The sequence below is a fragment of the Camelina sativa genome, chromosome 1 (genome assembly GCF_000633955.1).
Source record: "Camelina sativa cultivar DH55 chromosome 1, Cs, whole genome shotgun sequence".
NCBI lineage: Eukaryota > Viridiplantae > Streptophyta > Magnoliopsida > Brassicales > Brassicaceae > Camelina > Camelina sativa.
In genome coordinates this window covers 17,230,613-17,250,793 of record NC_025685.1, presented here as the reverse complement: position 1 = coordinate 17,250,793, position 20,181 = coordinate 17,230,613, and the positions used below count along the sequence as shown (strand labels likewise).

General features: G+C 37.8%; 3 protein-coding genes and 1 pseudogene across 6 annotated transcripts; 1 reads left to right on the top strand and 3 right to left on the bottom strand.

The window, feature by feature from the left end:
• LOC104709117 lies at positions 4,290-5,951 on the top strand (annotated as a pseudogene).
• Positions 10,639-12,829, bottom strand: LOC104793068. Its single transcript, XM_019232699.1, has one exon. It carries the CDS (start codon positions 12,709-12,711, stop codon positions 10,639-10,641), a length of 2,073 nt encoding a protein of 690 aa, XP_019088244.1. The 5' UTR covers positions 12,712-12,829.
• Positions 13,246-19,201, bottom strand: LOC104793053 (myosin heavy chain, clone 203-like). Of its 4 annotated transcripts, none has more exons than XM_010519337.1 (18): positions 19,135-19,201; positions 18,767-18,839; positions 18,213-18,306; positions 17,990-18,098; positions 17,863-17,901; positions 17,684-17,767; positions 17,518-17,579; positions 17,144-17,246; positions 16,811-16,951; positions 16,130-16,198; positions 15,982-16,038; positions 15,638-15,898; positions 15,397-15,486; positions 15,030-15,140; positions 14,855-14,925; positions 14,214-14,405; positions 14,019-14,112; positions 13,246-13,934 (listed from the first exon to the last, which is right to left on the bottom strand). In XM_010519337.1, the coding sequence occupies exons 2-18, from the start codon at positions 18,825-18,827 to the stop codon at positions 13,677-13,679; spliced, it is 1,896 nt and encodes a 631-aa protein (XP_010517639.1). In that variant the 5' UTR covers positions 18,828-18,839; positions 19,135-19,201; the 3' UTR covers positions 13,246-13,676. The 4 variants fall into 4 exon arrangements, with proteins under 4 accessions (XP_010517639.1, XP_019084001.1, XP_010517645.1 ...); XM_019228456.1 differs by having other exon boundaries at positions 17,990-18,093; positions 19,135-19,181; XM_019228457.1 differs by having other exon boundaries at positions 13,712-13,951.
• LOC104793033 (thymocyte nuclear protein 1-like) lies at positions 19,380-20,155 on the bottom strand. Its single transcript, XM_010519312.2, has one exon. It carries the CDS (start codon positions 20,049-20,051, stop codon positions 19,587-19,589), a length of 465 nt encoding a protein of 154 aa, XP_010517614.1. The 5' UTR covers positions 20,052-20,155; the 3' UTR covers positions 19,380-19,586.

Below are 20,181 nucleotides of genomic sequence, written 5' to 3'. Positions count from 1 at the left end.
TTGCTCAGCGTTTCTTTGGTCAGGACCGGAGCTCAATACCAGGAAAAGTAAAGTCGCATGGACGGATGTCTGCTTACCCAAGTCAGAGGGTGGTTTAGGTTTGCGGTCGTTAGCAGAGGCTAATAAGGTGAGCTGTTTTAAACTAATCTGGCGGCTTGTCTCCTGTAACACATCTTTATGGGTTAACTGGGTGCAGCGAGAACTGCTCCGCTCTGCTTCTTTTTGGTCGATTCCTGCTCACACTACTCAGGGTAGTTGGATGTGGAGAAAACTTTTGAAATTTAGAGCTCAGGCTAAGGTTTTTTCCTCGGTGGTTGTTCATAACGGTCAGCTAACATCCTTCTGGTATGATCACTGGTGTCAGCTGGGAAGGTTGTTTGAAGTTTTGGGAAACCGGGGTTTTATCTCTCTTGGTATCCCTGCCACCGCCACAGTTGCCTCAGTCCTCGCTTCTCACCGTAGACGCACTCATCGTGACCAGATTCTAAATGATATTGAATCAGAGATTGACAAGCTTCGAACCAGTAATACATCGCGAGCTTCCCCTGCGGCCATGGATGTCGCCTTATGGCGCCACTCCACTGGTAAGCTTCTACCTCGATTTTCTTCCTCAAGACATGTGGTTGCAGATTCGTCACTTAAAGCCACGGGTTCCTTGGTTTAAGGTGGTCTGGTTTGTTGGAGCTGTTTCCAAATTCTCTTTTATGCTTTGGCTGGCAGTCAAGAACCGCCTTACAACAGGTGATCGTATGGTGTTATGGAATCGAGGTGTTGCCACGTCTTGTGGTTTTTGCCAAGCTCCGTTGGAGACCTTAGAGCATCTCTTCTTTGGATGTTCTTACTCCTCTCGGATTTGGGCAGGGCTAACCCGCAACCTCCTTCGTCATCACTATACCTCTCAGTTCAATCAGTTACTTCCGCTTCTCTCCTCCTCCGTCTTCAATGGAGTTACTCGCTTTCTTCTGCGTTTCGTTTTTCAGGCTGCAATCCACACTATCTGGTGTGAGAGAAACAAAAGACGGCATGGGGAGCACCCCACTTCTGCGGCTCAGCTTACCCGGAACCTTGATCGCCTAGTACGCAACAGGCTGCTTTCCATGCAAAGCCTCACTCCTCACAAACTAAAGGATGCTTTTCAAGTCTGGCTACAATCACGTGCTTAGGTTACTACATTTTGAATTTCTTTTCTACACATTCTTTTAAACTCTTTTAATCTCTTTTAAACACAGGATGCATTCATTGTACAAAGGATTTTTTTTTATCTGAATAAAATTTAACATTCATTCAAAAAAAAAAAAAACAAAGTAATATAATATGATCCGTGATACAAGTCACCTAAGTATCGTTTAGATTCACCATTGTAAATCAGGGTTTCTGGATTGTTTTGTATATTTACATTTTTTATTTACCTCAAAAGTTAACACATCACTATGCAATACGAATACGATTATTATGTCTTTTTTAATTTTTTTTTTATATTCTTAATATGGTGTTCAAAATAGCATTAACTTCTACGCATTCTATCTTTTAAAACATCCTCATTAGAAAACTTTTAATGGATGCCTTAACTTTAAATTAATATTAAGTTAATTTAAGAACTCCACTAACTACGTATTAGTTTTTTTCCTCCGTTGCTAAACCTTAAATATGAGTGTCCAAGGATTTATGAAAAATACCAATAAACTCTACAAAGAAACCATTTCTTTAAATCCAAATATCTGTGCACTTTGTTGCCACTACCAATCAACCAAAACAGAACAATCACTTGGTAAAATAATTCAAGCATATATGTATGCAACTTTGCCTATCAATACGTATAGGAGGCGCCTAGATACGATCCATGCCAGCGGCATTAAATAGTAAAATATCAAATAGTAATAAATATTATTTTTGTTAATTAATAAATTTAACATTTCAAAAACAAATTCAAAAAGATATAACAAAAAATAAGTAATGATAACAAAAATAGTTATTTGATATCAATATAGAATTTAATTTTTATAGAATATAGAAGAATCATATATTCTTGATTTAATATGGAATTCAATATTTAATATATAGAGTACAAGTCAATATTTAATATTTAAGTTCATTGGATTTTTATTACCAATTATGTTTGCTATTTTTTAATTTTTAATAATAATTATGAAAATGCATATATTCTTTTTGATATATAAATATATTCTTTTTCAGTTAAGACTGAATGCCATAGAACTAAAATCCAATTTCTAATGATACAATAGATAGAGATATTATGGGAAGAGGCACTTTCCTTCTCGGAGACCTCGTCGGCTTCTTCTTCAGCTTTGGTTGTCCACGATCATTCGACTTGTTGTCAGATTAAAGATTCTTGGAAATTTTCAGATGTAAATTTAGGCTTGGGATAATGGTGCTGTAATAGTGAGGATCAGACTTATTATTGGGAGAAAAGTTTCTTTGACAAAGCCCTTCCCCCTTCATTCGGAGCTAAAAGCATTGTTGTGGACTATGGAGTGTATTATCTCTGGAGGACTGAATTGTCAGAGTTTTGAGACGGACTATACGAAGTTAGTTACGATAGTGTAGTCTCATGAAAAATTGGCTGGCGTTCTCCAACCAGCTGGATGATTTCAGTTTGCTCAAAGGTTCTTTTCCACTTTTTTCCTTGTCCAGGATTTCATGTGCGTCTAATCTGAAGGAGGATTGCATTGCTACATCCTCGAGATCTCTTATTTTTGTAACTTCTTTTGTAAACTCATTTCCTATGTTTGGACAACCAATCTTGGTGTTCTCTTTTAATTAATGTTTGGTTGACAAAAACAAAAAAATAGATAGTACAATTGTATTGCAAAATATGTAAAGTTGAAATCAGCTTTTTTTTCTTTTCGATACCAAATTAAATATTTTCAAAGTATGTTGGTTATTATATACTATTTCAATATCAACAGTTAAAAACTTACATTTATTTCAAAGTTTTATGTAATGTATACAAAATTCATTTCAGCCACCGAATCATTTTATAATGAATGGTCTACTGAAAATACTTATAGCTAGCTGCCTAGCTATATATCTTCTGCAATATTTAAAAATATTATTAACAATCAGAATATAGATGTTGTTATGTTTCAAAAAAATTGGTATATAAATAAATATAAAGATAAGAAAATTAAAAATTATACTTATTCCTCTATAATTAATTAAAACTAAAAATAATGATACTTTTGTGAGCTATACCTATATCAAATTGTGAATCTAATTGTGAATCTCCCAAGACTCTCCCATACATATATCGTTGGGTATTTTTGAGTTAGTCACAAGAAAGCATGAAGAGATTCAACAATGGCTTTTTTTTTTTTTTTTGAAAGAATGTAAAATTGTATTCAACCAAAAAATATTTATACAATAAATGCTTCAGCGTTTGAAAAATGAATTACCGAACAAGATTGAAACAGTATACTGATTGTCTTAGCAAGAGGATGGACGAACGTGAACTCTTGTAGAGAACCAGAGCTCAAGGCCTTCATCGTATCGATGATCGTGTAACCTAAAGATTGAGGTGAGACGATTGCGTACATTTTTGTCAAGGAGCTTTATGATTTGAGCCTGCGGGGAAGGGGCCTCTCCATGTCGTCGAGCGTTCCTCTCACGCCAGAGATGATAGACAGTTGCTTGGAAAACATACTTGAAGAGAAAACGTGGGAGAGGTGATAAAGTCGGGGAGGTAAGCAGCGTGAGCAGAAAGCTCCAGTCTGTTGAGTAGTGAGTCGAGAGCAGTGACTGTGTGAGTTCTCTCCAAATAACTGCAGAGTAAGGACCAGAGAAAAATAGGTGATCCCTTGTCTCTTCCGCGCCGGAACAGAGGACACATGTGACCTGTTGCCCCGAGGACCAGTGTTTTATGCGATCGCCAGTGTCTAAACGGTTATGAATTGCCAGCCAGAGGATAAACGAATACTTAGGGGTGGAGTAAGAGTACCAAAGCCCTTTGTACCAATCGACCTTTGCGTGAGAGCTGCGAACATTATGCCATGTATGTCGAGAGGAGAAGGTGAATCCACTACAGCAGCTTGTTGTTGTAAACAAACATCAGCCAAATGACCCCATTTAGAGCAAGTTACACAACGAGGCGGTAACCATGGATATTTGTATTCAACCACTACATCAAGACCTCTAGCTGATTGAAACCGAAACGATGCAGGCAGATCCTTGGTCAAATCAACCTCCACAAAAACCTTAGCCTCTTCAAAACTTTTACATAACTCTGTTTCTGGATGTAGACGTTTAGGCATCCCCACCAGACTGGAGAGAAAACTAATGGCTTTTTCATCATCTCTCTTCTTCTTCTTCTAATTCTTCTTATAGGTTCAGGGCATTGCATGGATCCTTTCTCCTACAACCAGACTCTAAAATCCAAGGTATAACCAAAAAACATCTCAATAAAATTCATTTCAATTACTTTTGTAATTTTAAGAGAACACAATGTTTTTAATTTATGTAACGTCATGAGAAAGTGCCTCATGGAGCCTCCACAAGCGACTGCAACTACTGGAGGAGAAGGATTCAAAGAATTGAATATCAACGAAAATGGTGGAATCAGAAATGTAGTAAAGAGAGTTGATCTTCAGGAAGGGAACATATACAACATTTTTGGTAAGAAAATGTTGGTTATAAGGGTTTTGTTGTTTCTTGTGTTGTACGTTATGATTTAAAAGTCTTGAATTGGGTGATTCAGCTTGGATAAAGTTGAGAAATGAGAATCAAGGAAAAGTAGGAAGGACATTGAGGGGAGATAATGGTAGAAAGGTTTATGGAGGTGAAGTTATGGCGAAGAAAGGATGCTGGTCTATGCTTAAAGGCGGTATTAACGCTGATTTCTCAGGACCTATCGACATGTTCTTCAAGGTAAACAAAATTGAATTTTGTGTTTCAGTTGTAGAGATTTCAAGCACTAATGCAGAGATTTACGTGGAGCAGAGTGATGGCTTAGCGGCCGAGGTGATATCTGTACAAAATGTGAGGCTGCAACGGTTTAACAAAACTCAGTGGAGGCTACAACAAGACCAAGTCATTGAGAAGGTAATTAATATGTACATCCAAATGCAAAACGTTCTATTAGCGTTTCAAACAATCTAAAACTTTAAGAAAAAACTCAGATTCGGAAGAACAAAGTGAGTTTTCCGAACAAAAGCTCATTAAAAGGATCAGTGGTTTACATAGAACAGATCAAACCATCATTTCTCCTTGGCTGTGTTATGAACTACCTAATTTTGAAAAATGAAAGATATAAAGAATGGTTTGTGTCGCGGTTTAGACTAACTTCGTTTACCAATGAAATGAAATGGTATTCAACTGAGTTAGTGAGAGGGCCAAGAGAACTACTCACTGGCTGATCGAATGATGAAACTTGCAGAGGGAAAAAAGATTCTAGTCAAAGGCCATATGGTCCTGTGGGACGATAAGACCTGGCAGCCAAGTTGGGTTAAGAAGACAACATATCCTAAAGATTTGAAGAATGTGACAGTCAACACTCAACAAGATCAACTCAGTTATGAAGAGATATAAAAGGAGATTAATTGGATGGGATGTGATGAATGAGAATGTGCATTTCAGCTACTTTGAGGACATGCTTGGGAAAAAACGCTTCAGCTATTTTTTTCTCTTTGGCATCCAAGCTTGATCCTGATATACCATTGTTCGTGAACGAGTTCAATACCTTAGAATATGCTAATGAAAGAATTGGCCAAGTGCCCCAATCAGGTATATATGCAATGCACACTTGGCTAGTCTGAAACTATGAGCTAACATAATAAAACAAGCAAGCCATGGTTCAATTTCTTTTATAGGTCAAATACATGGAGGATATTCTCAGGGAAGCTTACTCGCATCCTGCGGTTAAAGGCATAATCATATACGGAGGGACAGATGTGTCCGGTTTCAATAAGTTAACGCTTGCCGATAGAGATTTCAATTAACGCTTGCCGATAGAGATTTCAAGAACACAGGAGCAGGGGTTCTCATGACAAGTTGCTCAAAGAGTGGCAACAAGGACCTGCAGTGATTCCTATCCAAAATCATGAGCATAATGATGAAGAAGATCGAATAATCAGGTTTTCTCCAGAGATTTCCCTGTTGCATGGACATTACACAGTGACCGTAACTATTCCATCAATGAAGAACTTGTCCACCAGCTTCAGCTTGGACTAACAAAGGAGACGGGTTATCTTCAAGAGGTTCAACTTGTAATCAATTCTTGAGAACTAAACCATATATGTATTATTTATTGTGAATCATTACTTGATACAATTACACACACATAGTGGTACAACCACTTAGGAGGTTTTTAGGATCAATGCTAAGTGTTTAGGAAGTATTTGGAAAAAGATTATATAAGTATATAAGAAATATCTTTATACAAGGGGATAAACTTTATTATTGAAACACTCAAAAGGTTACAAGAACTCTTAAGACTCTTACTCAAACTCACTCACTTAAGCTTGAATGAAACTCTTCACCAAGCCTTAGTATTTATACTACAAGTCTTAGGGAATATTACATAGAATATTCCTTAAGATATTTTTATGCTTTATTTTACAACCCTCCATTTATTCAACTCTCTCATAACCATATACTTCACTATCATATATCACACACTTATTATTTATTCCCCCTGTCTCCAAAAGAGAGGCGACGTTTATCTTATCTGTTGTCGTCTTCTTCACTGTCTGAGGCGACTTCTGTGACGTAGATCTTTTGGCCTGGAATGTATCGCTTTATCTTGTATTTTTTCCCTTCAACTCTATAGACCTGATGATCTGGATTTGACTGTGGCCATGCGTACTGATCATGAAAGCCTGCTAACACTTGTCGTATTTCTTCAGCGAATCCTAGTGGGTAGACGTGTCTATTGTGCCAGTGTGCAGTGTGAGGACAAAGAAGATTAGGGTCAACTTCAGATTCATTAAATCCATTCAATAATGCAATTTGCTTTGCGCGTTGATGGAAGTTTCCCGAGGCAAAAGCATCATTATTGTAGCTTGTCTCAACGTTCGCATCATATTTCTTTAGGATAATGATTTCCCCGTCTTGTTCTTCTTGGATTGTAGTGATCTTGAACGTGACAAGTATATCCAACTCAGGCTGTGCACGAACATGTTCTTGCCACCAGGTAACATCATGGAATAATATGAGCCACTTGTATAGTAATTTGTAATGCGCCTTTCGTCTAGTCAGTATGCATTTCGCCAAGTACTGGAGCAGTTGACTTTTGTGGATGAGGACTGCAATAGTGTAAATATCTGCCATGTACCAAAGTAGGAGGTATGCTTCTATAGGAAACCGGCCATAATGAGCAGGGTTCATATGGATGGTGGTAAGGAAGGGATAGGCCGGGTGGTAAGGGAGGCCAAGAAGTGGACCCTGATCAAGACCATACCGGTGTATATAAAGCTTTAGGAAACCATGTAGTATCTCAATCCCTCTGTAGATCAATACATTGTCGAGTAACGATTGTCTTATTCCATGCGGCATATCGGCAATCTTTTTCCGCAGGTTATTTTCTGTTGGATCGTCTGGACTGAGGGTGTATATCATGGGTACTATTGTCGAGATTTGACGCTGAGTTCTTGAAAGAAAATCTAGGAGGAAGTTATTTTTTCCTTTGATGTGTTTAACATCGAATTTCCACTGGGAAAACCAACTTGCCCACCTGAGTAACTGAGCTTGTGGTAGTACCTTCTGCTTGAACTGAATCATTTTTGGAAAGGATGACATGTCCATCTCGATGAGGAAATGTTGGCCCACCAAATGAAACTCAAATTTTTCTATTCCTCTTTTGACAGCGAGTATCTCCTTGTAAGTAGAATGGTAGTGTTTTTCCCTATCTTTGAAGACTCCACTTTTATAGCCACATATCTGTCTTTTCCCTTTCTCGTCTTCTTCTAAGAGTATTGCTCCCCAATAACAATCACTTGCGTCCGTCTGCAGAATTCTTTTTCCTTTTGCTGGGATTTTTAGTGCTGGTAAGGTTGTGGAAGTTTTCTTCAATTCTTTTACTGCTTCTGTGCATTTTTGGCTCCAAGGAGGGGCATCTTTCTTGAGTTGAGCAGAGAGAACCGATCTGTGTTTTGCAAGACCATGAATGAAATCCGACATATAATTGACAATCCCCAGAAACTGTTGGACTTGCTTGAAAGATAGTCGTTCATCTGGAAACTCATTGAGTTGGGTGGCAATGTGAGGTTGGAGGTAGTATTCTCCCTTGGATATGTGCATTCCCAGAAAATCAATCTCCGTTTCTCCGATCACCATTTTCTTTTCTGATAGCATAATACCGTATTTTTGTACGATACTGTGGAACTTTGCCAATAATGAAGTGTGGGAATCTATGTCTGGCGAGAATAGCAGAATATCGTCGATATACACCAGCGCATTTGGGAGGATAGGCTCGAATATCTTGATCATAGCTTTTTGGAATAATGAAGGAGCTACCTTTAGTCCAAAAGGCATGACTTTCCAGTGGTAATGACGATCTGGTACACAAAATCCCGTCTTTGATCTGTCCTCTGGTTTGATTCCAAGCTGCCAAAATCCTGCTTTTAAGTCAAATTTGGAGAAGATTTGTGCTTGCGGGAGTTTTTGGAATAACACTTCTCTCTTTGGCAAAGGAAACTTGTCATCGGCAAGGAAATGGTTGAGTGGTTGATAGTTGATGACCAATCTGAGTTTTCCTCGCACCTGTTCAGCCCGTTTGTTGACGTAGAATGCTTCGCATGCCCAAGGTGAAGTGGTCTTCTCAATGAGATCTTCTTTTTGGAGTTGGTCAATCTCTTCGAGTGCAAGATTGTAGTGATCTGGGTTCATTCCTGGGTGACTTGCTTTAGTTGGGTTGATATCTTCATTCTTCTTGAAAGGTAAGGATATGAAGAAATCTGGATTCTTCCATAAAGGAGATGAGCACTTTGTGAGAAACTCCGAATGAGAGGTGGCGCAAGATGTCTTTGCTATTTCTTCTTTTATGGGATTAAGCATCTCCATAGGGTATAGATGAGACACCGTTGTCCAAGGTAGCAGCTGATTTTTGTGCTTGAGACCTTTTGGGTGCCACGAAACTCTCCGAAGACTATGGAGGATATCAAATCCAAGTATAAAGTCCTTTCCAGGGAGTTCAGAACCAAATACTTTGGATTTAATCATGTATCCGGGGAAAAGTTGGATGTATATTGGCTTGCTGATAAGAGAGATATGAAATATCTGGCCGTTGGCTGCTTTGAAAGCGACTGAACATGAATTCCAATGTGAAGCTGGGAGGAGGTCTGGTTTGATGATGGATGAAGCAGCTCCAGTGTCAAAATAGGCAATGACCGGTATTGGTTTATCATACTTGTTTGGGAAGATGTAGATCTTGGCATTTGGAGATGGTTGGGTTAGATACACCAATTCTTCTTGATGTGATTGCTCTACTTTGCAGAAATCGAATGTGTAGAGGTCAAACAACATGAACTGGTCGTCTCTATCGCTTTCATCTCCAGTATCCTCTTCTGAAGATTCATCTTCAAACTCCATACCCATTGCAAGAACTGTATCATCAGTTGGTTCATCATCAAGGGAAAAGATGGATTCAATATCCGAGTCGTCAATATCTTCAACTTGTGCCAAGTAGCCAAGGAGGTTGTCTCTCTTCTTCTTGTTAGGACACTGTTTCGCATAATGTCCCTTCTTCTTGCAGATGTAACATCTGTCTGATTTTTTGAAACCTCTTTGAGTTTTCTTCCTGAAGAATTTCCATTTCTTTCTAGAAGATAACTTTGGATATTTCTTCTGCCACTTGCTTCTATAGCTTTTTTCTTTTCCATGACTTGTAGAACAATGGCATTTCTTTTCTCTGCATTTGATACTGAGTTCCGGCCGATCACATGCTTTTCCTAGAAGTTTTCCTTGTTCCTGAAGCTGTTTGAAAAACTTCTGGTGGTTGCATAGCTTTTCAAGGGCTACCAGAGAAATTTGATATATTTCTCCAAGTGAAGTTTGGTTGAGAGGCATATTCTTGAGAGACAATATCCTTGACGTTTCGTTTCCAAGTGGTTCTGGAAGTGAATTCAGATACGCCTGCTTGAGGTTGACGTCATCTATCCCATTCAGGGCATAGAATCTCTTTGACATTCGCTCATAATGTCTTTGAAGATCCTTCTTCTTGAAGGAGCAGCATCTCATGCTAAGGTACTCTTCTCTGGCTTGGATAGTATAATGATCCCATGTCCCAAGAAATTCATTGTGGATGTGTCCCACCAAGGCATCGATTGTTGGAGATTGTCGGATTTGTAATTGTCGATATTGGCCTAAGCTTATCCACCATTGCCTGAGACGTCCTTGGAATTTAGCCACCAGTTTATCAATCGATGTAGGGAAAATGGCTCCTGGGTATAGTTGTTGTTCTGTTAGCCATGCATGCATCTCATATACTTTGTCGCGCCATTTTGAAGGGGGAATATCATCAAAAGAAAAACCCTTATGTGGTTCTGTATTAAACCGCAGATTTCCTTCTGTCTGATTTCGTCCAGTTTCTTGAGTTTCTTCATATACGTTTCCACCTTCACTTTCTACGTCTTCTTCAACCACAGCCGGTGAGGCCATCATAAAAGTTGGGATTATGACCTCATCATTTTAATCTTTTATTGGCGTCTTTTTCATCATACTTTCTTGAGAAAAACTTTTTTCTCGTTTTACAACCTTCTTAAGAAAAACAGTGATTGGATTAGCACGCTCCACCATGAATTGCGCTTTGCTGGTTTCGGGTTGATCTTGAGATTTTGATGTCTCGGTCAAAGGTTTGGGTGGTTCAAGTATGGCTTTCTTCCCTGTTCTTTTTTCTATTGGCTTTTTCTTTTTGGTAGACTGTTGTTCATAAACAACTTTTGTTGGTAAGAAGGAGGATGCTCCGAAAATACTTGGGTCTTGAGAAAAAGATAAAGGTTGTGTTTGGGCTGTGTAAGGTGGTGTGTAGATGGGGTATGGTGTGAAAAGATCATATGGCATTGGAGGTTGGGTTTTGGGTTGGTTTTGTAAGGAGTTTAGCTGAGCTTTAAGGGACTTTAGCTCAGACTCTTTTTGGGACATGAGGGGAGAGTTTATGGAGACAGTAGTTGCAAGGTGGAGAAGTTCTTGGTGGAGAGAGGTTATCTTTTTGGTGAGTTCTTTTATGGAAATGTCCATGATGGTTACCTTTTTGTCAATCTGGCTTAGGAGATAGTTTTGGGTTGTGGCGTTCTCCGACTGCCAGTTCAAAGTTGCTTCTGCGGCGCTGATCTGCTTTACTGAGCCATCTGGGTTCTTAACATTTGGATTCCGGATTTTCCATGAGTGTTTTATATTGTTTTCTTCAAACTCTTTGGATGGAAATGGTGAATCCTGCTGTGATGGGGGTCCGAACATGTAACTTAGTTGTACCTCTTCTTTGTCAGGTGTTGTGGGAGTTGAGCCACCTGAATACAATACATAGTATTCAAAATTCTTGCCACTTGGTTCTCCGAGAAGGCCAACTTGTGTGTCTCCAGACTCAAATCGTTCTTTGAGGGTTTGTTGTGTAGTTTTCTTTTTTCTCCTTCGCCTTGGGGTGTCATCATCATCAGAACTATTCATCTGGCAGTGTTGGCAATCACAAACATCAAAGAATTTGTGGCCCTTTTCATCTTGAAAAGAGTAAATGGGATCTCCTAGCGAATCAAAAGATGAGATTAGAACACCATCTAAACGTGGATGGTTTTCCAAAGTTTGAGCTTCTTTAGAAGGAGTAATTATATTGATTTCTGTGCAGAAAGCCGTTGGTCTTGACTTTTCTTCTTGTTGCTTAAAAGCAATCTCTACAGCTCCATCTTTTCTCCTATGAATAGAAGAGTCCACCGATTGTATTGGGGTGCTACGGTCATGGAGCTTTTCGTAATTGGTAACCCATGATTCTGGAAGCAACTTGACAAGCTCATCTCTAGGAATCTGTCTAGGAATATGGATGCACGACGGGCTATGCTGGGATTCCAATTGTATGAGTAGCGCATCTTCAGTGTCTCTAGGGAGACTTAAGTCCATTGCATGATTTTGGACTCTATACGCCATTTGATGGTGAAGCGTTGCTGCATACGTGTTTCCAATTTGTGGAGCTCCTGTGATTTGCAGCTGGATTTGCATGTTCTGATATATTTGAGGGTCTTCCAATGCCACGTTGAAATTTGGGAAGAGGGTGACGAAAACAGTGCCAGCGTTTAGTGTTGTCTGGATAGTTGCAATACAAGCATGTTGGTATTCCTTGTATCGGGTGTCGAGGAGAGCTACCCGTGCTACAACTGGTAAGCCTTTTCTGCCATGGAGTGTTAGCGCCAAACGTATCGCTCCATAATGAAGATGGGTATATCCTTGAGTTCGCCAATGATGTATCATGCCTTCGTTGATTCTAAGAGGAATCATTTGTTCTGTTTCTGTCGCTGGAATGAGATGATGTTCTATCGGAGATGCTAGAACGAGCTCCTTTGCATTATGTTTGTTAGGGACAAACACTTGACGGATGACTTTTGGAAAAGTGGAATTTGGTTTAGTGAAAGCTTTGTAAGGATTAAGTAATGGGAGTTGGGTAATAGGAACTTTGCTATCATCACTCACATACTCTACTTCATATAAGTAATCAATCTTTTTAGAATTTGATCGTCGAAAAGAGGGAGTTTTAGACAAAGAAGATGAACTTTCCATAATATATGATAGAACCAGAAACCAAGACAGAATACTATAACTCTCTTCTAGCCATTGAGGTAATAACAATCCATAAGTTGTCTCCCTGTTTTCTTTTACGTACCACGAATATAGAGAAATAAATCAAGAGGTGCTTAACTACGCAAACCGAGGCAACATAATTGCAACATAAAAAGCCTCAAGGTACTTCGAGCATTACAACCTCATAGAAATTTTTCTCCATACCGTTTTTTCTTAGCATAGTTAGATTTCTGATGTGGAGGATCCATTAATATGGCAACCACAGAGCATACTTTCATACTAGCATGGTAGAAGACAACGTTATGGCGTATTACCTTTCTGGAAGAGAAGAGCTAGAGTTTAGACTGCCATGGCTCTGATACCACAATTACACACACATAGTGGTACAACCACTTAGGAGGTTTTTAGGATCAATGCTAAGTGTTTAGGAAGTATTTGGAAAAAGATTATATAAGTATATAAGAAAGATCTTTATACAAGGGGATAAACTTTATTATTGAAACACTCAAAAGGTTACAAAAACTCTTAAGACTCTTACTCAAACTCACTCACTTAAGCTTGAATGAAACTCTTCACCAAGCTTTAGTATTTATATTACAAGTCTTAGGAATATTACATAGAATATTCCTTAAAATATTTTTGTTTTATTTTACAACCCTCCATTTATTCAACTCTCTACTTTATTTTACAACCCTCCATTTATTCAACTCTCTCATAACCATATACTTCACTATCATATATCACACACTTATTATTTATTATATAAAAGAAATAGAGGCATGCTAAGTTAAAAAGCAACCCAGTTATAAGTTCTAACTAATACGAAGCAGCAATACTGAACCAACCCAACGACTAATGAAGAATTAATGTCCATGAGAAGGATTTTCAATAAATCATATGCACAGACCAACAAAAGATACTGGCAGCGAACGGAAGAATGAATTTCAATGGTGTTGTTCTTTCATTATCTTGGCAGCTAGAATAACAAGCTCCACCATCTCATATCCTGCAGCAGAAACAGAATCCGTCCTCTCACTGCTCGATTGACCGTCAGCAACAGATTCAACGTCTGATTCAGCTGACCAGCTTATGGGTATGGAGATACCAAGGGCAGTCTTCAAATGGGTTGCCTCCACAAGGATGTTGGCAATCGCTACTTCACATCTTCTCTCAGCTGTTTCAGTATCATTCGACTCCTTTACCTGTAAAATAGTACAAACTAAAATTTGGCTTAACAGGAAGGGACCAAAAACTTAGTCAATATCACTCTAGTGTGCTGAAATTACCTGCAAGAGCGCAAGACGAAGCCTGCGGATTGACGTCGTCAAGTGTCCCAGGCTTTCTAGGCTCTCTTTTATAGCTGCGTACTCGACTTTCGTTCTGCCAATACAATAACAAATTGATCGCAGATTTTTCCAACTATGATTAAACAAACAAAGGAAACCACAAAAGAAACTATTTGCCAACGAGGCATGACAAACCTTGCATAATCAATGTTACTGGCATAATCTGCTTCAGTGTTCAAGTGACCTCCGCCTCTTGCACTTGGGTCAATCCAACGATTTAAGTAAGACTTCTTCCACATATTTTTTAGTCTTCCCTCTTTCTCATTGGTGATAGATATCTTGCCACAGTTTCCTGTTGTTTCTTCCTCTCTTGTACCACTCATTTTGCTGGTAAAAATATAGTATTTTTAGAGCAATGTAACATTTATCCTCTTCATAAACTCAAGAGCCCAAATGTGACATTTATAAAACAGTATATCCCAAAGAAATATCACTAGCATGGCAGGTACAAGAAAACAGTATTACAAAAGAAAATCCCCGAGTTTGAATCAGATGATAGAGGCAAAATGGTTTCAAAAAGACTGCCTAGACCATTTACAGAACATGCACTATCTAACTTTCAATTACAGTATGTATTAAATTGCCAATATTACTATATATTCCAAGTACCGGAAACAGCCTAAGACCAGACAGAATGATAAAGAGAGTAGTAGCACACATATCAGAATATAATATGTGTGTAACATGTAAGCACCAGAAAAGGAGCTTCAGGCAACAAAAAAAAACTAGGACAAATCTGATAGAAAGGTTATATAAGCAAAGGATAGTATTCGTACTCTCTTAGCGACTGATATTCCTGACGTAGTTGTGCTAACTCCATAAGGGTTCTCACCTTTTCGTTGGTAACCTAAATTAATATTTAAAGTGACTCAGAACTGGTTGTAGGAGTCAAACAGGTTATACCTTTTCTAACTTGACAGCTTGAAACAACTTAGTGTAGGAAAAAGAAACCTGCAAGATATTCCTTTGAAGCTCATCTACTTTCTGCTGGAGAGCTGCATTGACATTTTCTTCATGTAAATGTCTCTCTTCCTGCTGTGATAGAAGTAACAGAGCGCCAACCTAACAATACATCAGAAAGGATGGAAAAATACACATTATGCCAGCCAAAAGAAATGATACATGGTACTCCAAATGACTAAAAAGGAACAAAAGACACCCGAGAATTGTTTCTTCCATAAAAACTGAAGACTAATTAACAGTCACAGCACAATATAGTACATGCGATAATATTTTGTTATGAATCCAATCTCCGCTAGGGTATCATGAATCCGGAAAATTTAATTTCTTGCTTTTATCACTAAGAAATGAGAATAACCTTCTCTTGTAATGCTTGTGCAAAGGCTTCAGAATCAGATGCATCCCCTCCACTTTCACCCATGATTTTGGCAATACTAGATTCCGCAAGCTGCATTCAAAAGAGAAAAGCTCTTACAACAAACAAAAATCATGACAAATTCTATGAGAGTAATTATCCAAATCTCAAATTGTATAAGAGATCAAGTAAAATGCAGACCCAAAAGAGGAATTTTTTAAGCAAAATCTGCCAGCAATCACACCTTAGTTACTTGGGAAGATTCAACAACTGTGGTTATATGCACATCCCGGCATTCAGATTCATCAGGCTTCATATCATGTTGCAGTGGCACTACATCCTGTATCTCCGATGAGTAAAGCTTAAGTTTTTCTTCTAGATTTTTGGAAATCGATTTAATGTATAGTCCTTCCTCATTAAGTAAATCAATGATGTAGGCCCTCAGTTGAGAATGATGATGTCGCATGTCTGTAATGCCATTAACGATCATCCCGTCTGCAACAATCTGTACGCAAGAATTAGTTACACCTCAAAGGGTAAGATTAATAAATCCTCGACTTCAGAAATTATTATACATTGACTACCCACATTCTTCTTTTTCAACGCACGAACCTTCTGCTTCAAATGATTCTCAATCTCTAAGCCCTAGAGTAACAAATATCAGCGGTTAGTGAATGCTGCATCTAGGTTCTTAATACTTGAAGATGAACAGATGAGGAAAGAAAGGATAACATACCACTCGTAATTTACTCTGAAGATTATCCACAGTGTTTTTAACCGATCTCAACTCTCCTTCCACTGCAGCCTGTCTGAAAAGAGTTGTTCAAATAGCAGATAGAAACAACAAATCATCGTAAGGATACATTTATACTTCCTAGAAATTATTTATTTCCTTGTTTATTTTCTTGGGGGTTGACGTAAACAAATAGGAGATTCAGAATAATAAGCACAGTAGAATAAATATATACATGATGCAAATAAAGTCCAAGATATTTGATCATTATTAAAAATGGCCATTTGGATTGTCTATAAGGCTTCGGATAGTCTCATGATTTAGAAATTCACAAGAACCGATATTGAATTAAATCCATTTTACAAAAAAACCAACTTCTATTCGCAGGCAAACCAAACTCCTGTAAATTTCGTAAACGTTGCGTTTACATCGTTGCTAAGTTTTGCCTTTACTACCAGTACTTTAAGGAAATCAGACAATTAAATATCAACCAATATTTTCCACAAATCTCATTTTGCTGAAATCCAGACTCCAGAGGTAATAGTTGATAGACAAAAATCTTCTATTTCAACCAACTTTACCAGCTAATGGTGAACAATCAACACTCAAATGACGATATAAGTAGCTTTACTCTGAGATAGTGTCCACGAAAATAAAGGATTGGAGATGTTATCAGAAACTTACTACATATTCTGATGTTGAAGGATCATTGAAAGTCCATGATTCTATAGGATCATCCAATAAGCTTGTACACTTATCAGGCAAACTCATTTCAAGGGACTCACAGAGCGAATCTTTACGAATATCATAGAACTTCTCAATCACCTGAACAGGGAGAGAGAATTTAGTTAACACATGAAAGAATTTTGACAATCATGAATATTCAAAAAACCGTGATAGACTGAGGGAGGTCAAATATACAGATCGGAAGTTGCGCATTAAGAGAAAAAAACAAGGGGAAGAAAAAGTGATAAACTATTAGGGATGAATTAGTTAAGATAAGAGCGAAAAATTTACTTCTGCATATGCTCTAGTCTGTTCTTCAACTTTTGCCAAGTCAGCTTGCAATGTGTCATTTAGTCTCTTTTGTACAAGACAATCTGAGCTGAGATCTTCCAACCTGTCTTACCATCATCAGGGACCAAATAAGGAACGGTGGAAGATATAAGTAAACATAAGGCTAGGAGTAAGCATAATGCAAGCTGTATGTCTGTCCAGTATTAGATGCATGGCTTATATATTAACAATTCTATTTTGTTAACGTCTTCAGGGCAGAAACATAGAAAAGTTATAGAACATTGCTTCCAAGAGAGATTCAGATCAGTAGATGCAACCATCATTTTTATTATAGAAAGCGAAACTAGTAAAAGGGTGAACAGGGTCACAATTACCGCTTCTCAGTTTCACCAAGTCTCTGAGACATAATTTCAGCGTTCTCTTTAGCTTTCTCGGCCTGGTCGAAGTTGGGAAAACATAAAAATGTATGTAAGAACACATTCTTAAAATTACATTTGCTTCTTCCCATAGACTAATATGGAATTCTGAATTCTCTCATACCTCCATTACTGATTTATCTCTTTCTGAAAAAGCAGCAGCCACAGAACCCTGGAAATATCTAACCTGCTTTTCTGTGTCCAAGTTCTGGAAGTGAAAGAATACATCAGTATATCTAGATGTTAGGAGGATATGTTCTACAAAAGAAATCTGACTAGAAATTAGCATGAAATGAGAGAGACCTTTGCTACTTCTCCAGCATGTAAATCTGCTAACTGAGCCTGAAGAGACGGCTTGTAAGAATTTGCTTCTGAATATTCATAAAATCAAAAGCATTTTATTTCAAAAAAAAACTTCAAAGATACTCACTTTCACACGATAAGCTTCTGCAAGCTCCTCTTGAAGATTGTTTTTCTCTCTTGTGCAAGCAGCCAACTTCAGTTTTAAGCTCTCTAACTCCTGCTCCAAGCTAGCTGTCCTATTAGACCAATATCCAACAATATCTATGAGGTGAACGGAAAAATAAGGTAGCATTCAATTGCTGAATAACGAACTTAAATCTAATTAGGAAGTGGGAGAGAAAATAAGATACCTCTGGAAATGCATCCGAGTAGCCACACCAAGAATGCTAGGTCCACCTTGTTGCATGCACAACTGTTCAATATCTTTCTGTAGTTCATTACGCTCTAGTAATAAGAAATACAAGTGGTCAGACTCAAGATATATCAGGTAATCAAGATGCAGAAGTAATATGGAGTCTCAAAAAACCATGATAGATAATATCTTCACAAAAGCATAACGCAGACAGTAGCCAAGGACAAATTAAGAACATAACCCAAAAGAGAAAGGGAAGAATTTCTGAATGTGTAACAAGTGATGATATGTCTCGTATACCATTTGCTATAAACTAACTCAATATCAAGATTATAAGAAGAAAACACAAGTAAAGAACTAAAAAGAATAATCTTTTGCATCTGAAAAGACAAATGCAGCAGAATAAACTTCAAGAAGGCTGCTGAGAAACAAAAACGTAAGACTAAAACCCCATTTCTACAAGCCTAGAAACATGTCCAAGGTCTAAGTAACTACTACCACCAAGAGAAGCACACAAAAAGAGAGTGCAGTTGAGAAATTGAGAAAACATACCAAGTTCAAGTTGTTTGATCCGAGCCTTTAGAATCTCATTCTCATCTAAATTAAGATCCATAGTATCGATGATCTGCAGAAGATCATCAACACTTTAATAAAGTAATGAACTTTGCCTGGAAATGTACAGACTTTTGAGCAGATGGAGTGCTTAGACGATATAAAAAACAAAACCCGGAACTCATATAATAAAAAAATAAAAAAAAAAACAATACAGAAGAAACCCTGAAATTAGCTAAAAGATTCAAAGTGATGTCCTTCCTTGTTAAAGCCCTTATTGTTAGTACTAACAAGGGATTTGGAGAAATAAATCGAGAAGATTGAAATTGAGAGACAAAAACACGATCAGAGAGAGAAAGTGTTTGTACCCTTTTTTCGTCTTCTTCGGATTTGACCCCAAAAAAAAATGTCTCCTTTCGTCAGATTATGTTCGCTGGGATATTCTGTCATTTTGTATTTATTTACAACCAGTAAAATTAATTATTGTGTGCAAAATGATTTTCACCTTTTTTTTCATTACCAATTATTAATTTTATTTATTAAAAAAAAAATTGTATACGATCAAATTCTGTTTTGGCATGGTAAAATATTAAATACAAGTACGTACTGTATATTTCTTAATTTCTTAATTAATTTCACAAAAAATAAAAATTTAACCTAGTTGACTTGCACACCATATGTTCGACAAAATGCGCAGCCAAATTAAGAGAGAGTTAACAAAGAAGATTAGAAAGAAGAACCATCTAATGGTGAAACAACACGGTGAATCAATCATTCAATCGCATATACAAAAAAAAAAAAAAAAAAAAACAGATCCAATTCAAGACGCATCACTGCTTTCACAATCTTCCTTACCATCATCTCCACAAAACCCATTTCCCAATTCACAGATCTTTTTCCAAACATCTTCCTCAACCGGAACAACAGACAACCTCGGCTGTCTGAACAAAACAAAATCCTTAATCCCTTTGTCTCCTTTCATCTCTTTCAAATCCACACATTTCCTCATCTCACCAACCCCTTTCACATCTACCGCTCCATCATCATCATCATCATCGGTGTACCATTCACGCGATACCTCCACCACACCAACGACGCATCTCGATTTGGTTCCGGAATGGTAGAAGAAACAGAGATCGCCTAAAGTCATGGACTTTAGATTCTTCTGAGCTTGTTTGTTCTTGACACCGTCCCATTTGCTGATGCCACCGTTTGCTTCTTGGTCTGACCATGACCACTCACTTGGCTCTGTTTTGAGTAACCAGTATCGCTTCGTTTTCCCCATTTTTTTCAGAGGTTTTTTTCTTTAATTAAGGGATTATAACAGAATCGAAATGTTCAATGCTATTTTATGGCTTTTTTTTAAGAGTCCTTTAAGCTGGCTTGACCCAAATCATATTTATTGCCCATTTATA

Bases quoted from the DNA above. Each gene is read 5' to 3' on its own strand.
- LOC104793068 (XM_019232699.1), bottom strand. From the start codon at position 12,711: ATGGAAAGTTCATCTTCTTTGTCTAAAACTCCCTCTTTTCGACGATCA.
- LOC104793053 (XM_010519337.1), bottom strand. From the start codon at position 18,827: ATGGATCTTAATTTAGATGAGAATGAGATTCTAAAGGCTCGGATCAAA. The intron at 14,406-14,854 runs GTACGAATACTA...TATTTTTACCAG, and splicing joins GAATATCAGTCGCTAAGAGA to CAAAATGAGTGGTACAAGAG. The intron at 14,113-14,213 runs GTTTGTCATGCC...TTGTATTGGCAG, and splicing joins AGTAACATTGATTATGCAAG to AACGAAAGTCGAGTACGCAG.
- LOC104793033 (XM_010519312.2), bottom strand. From the start codon at position 20,051: ATGGGGAAAACGAAGCGATACTGGTTACTCAAAACAGAGCCAAGTGAG.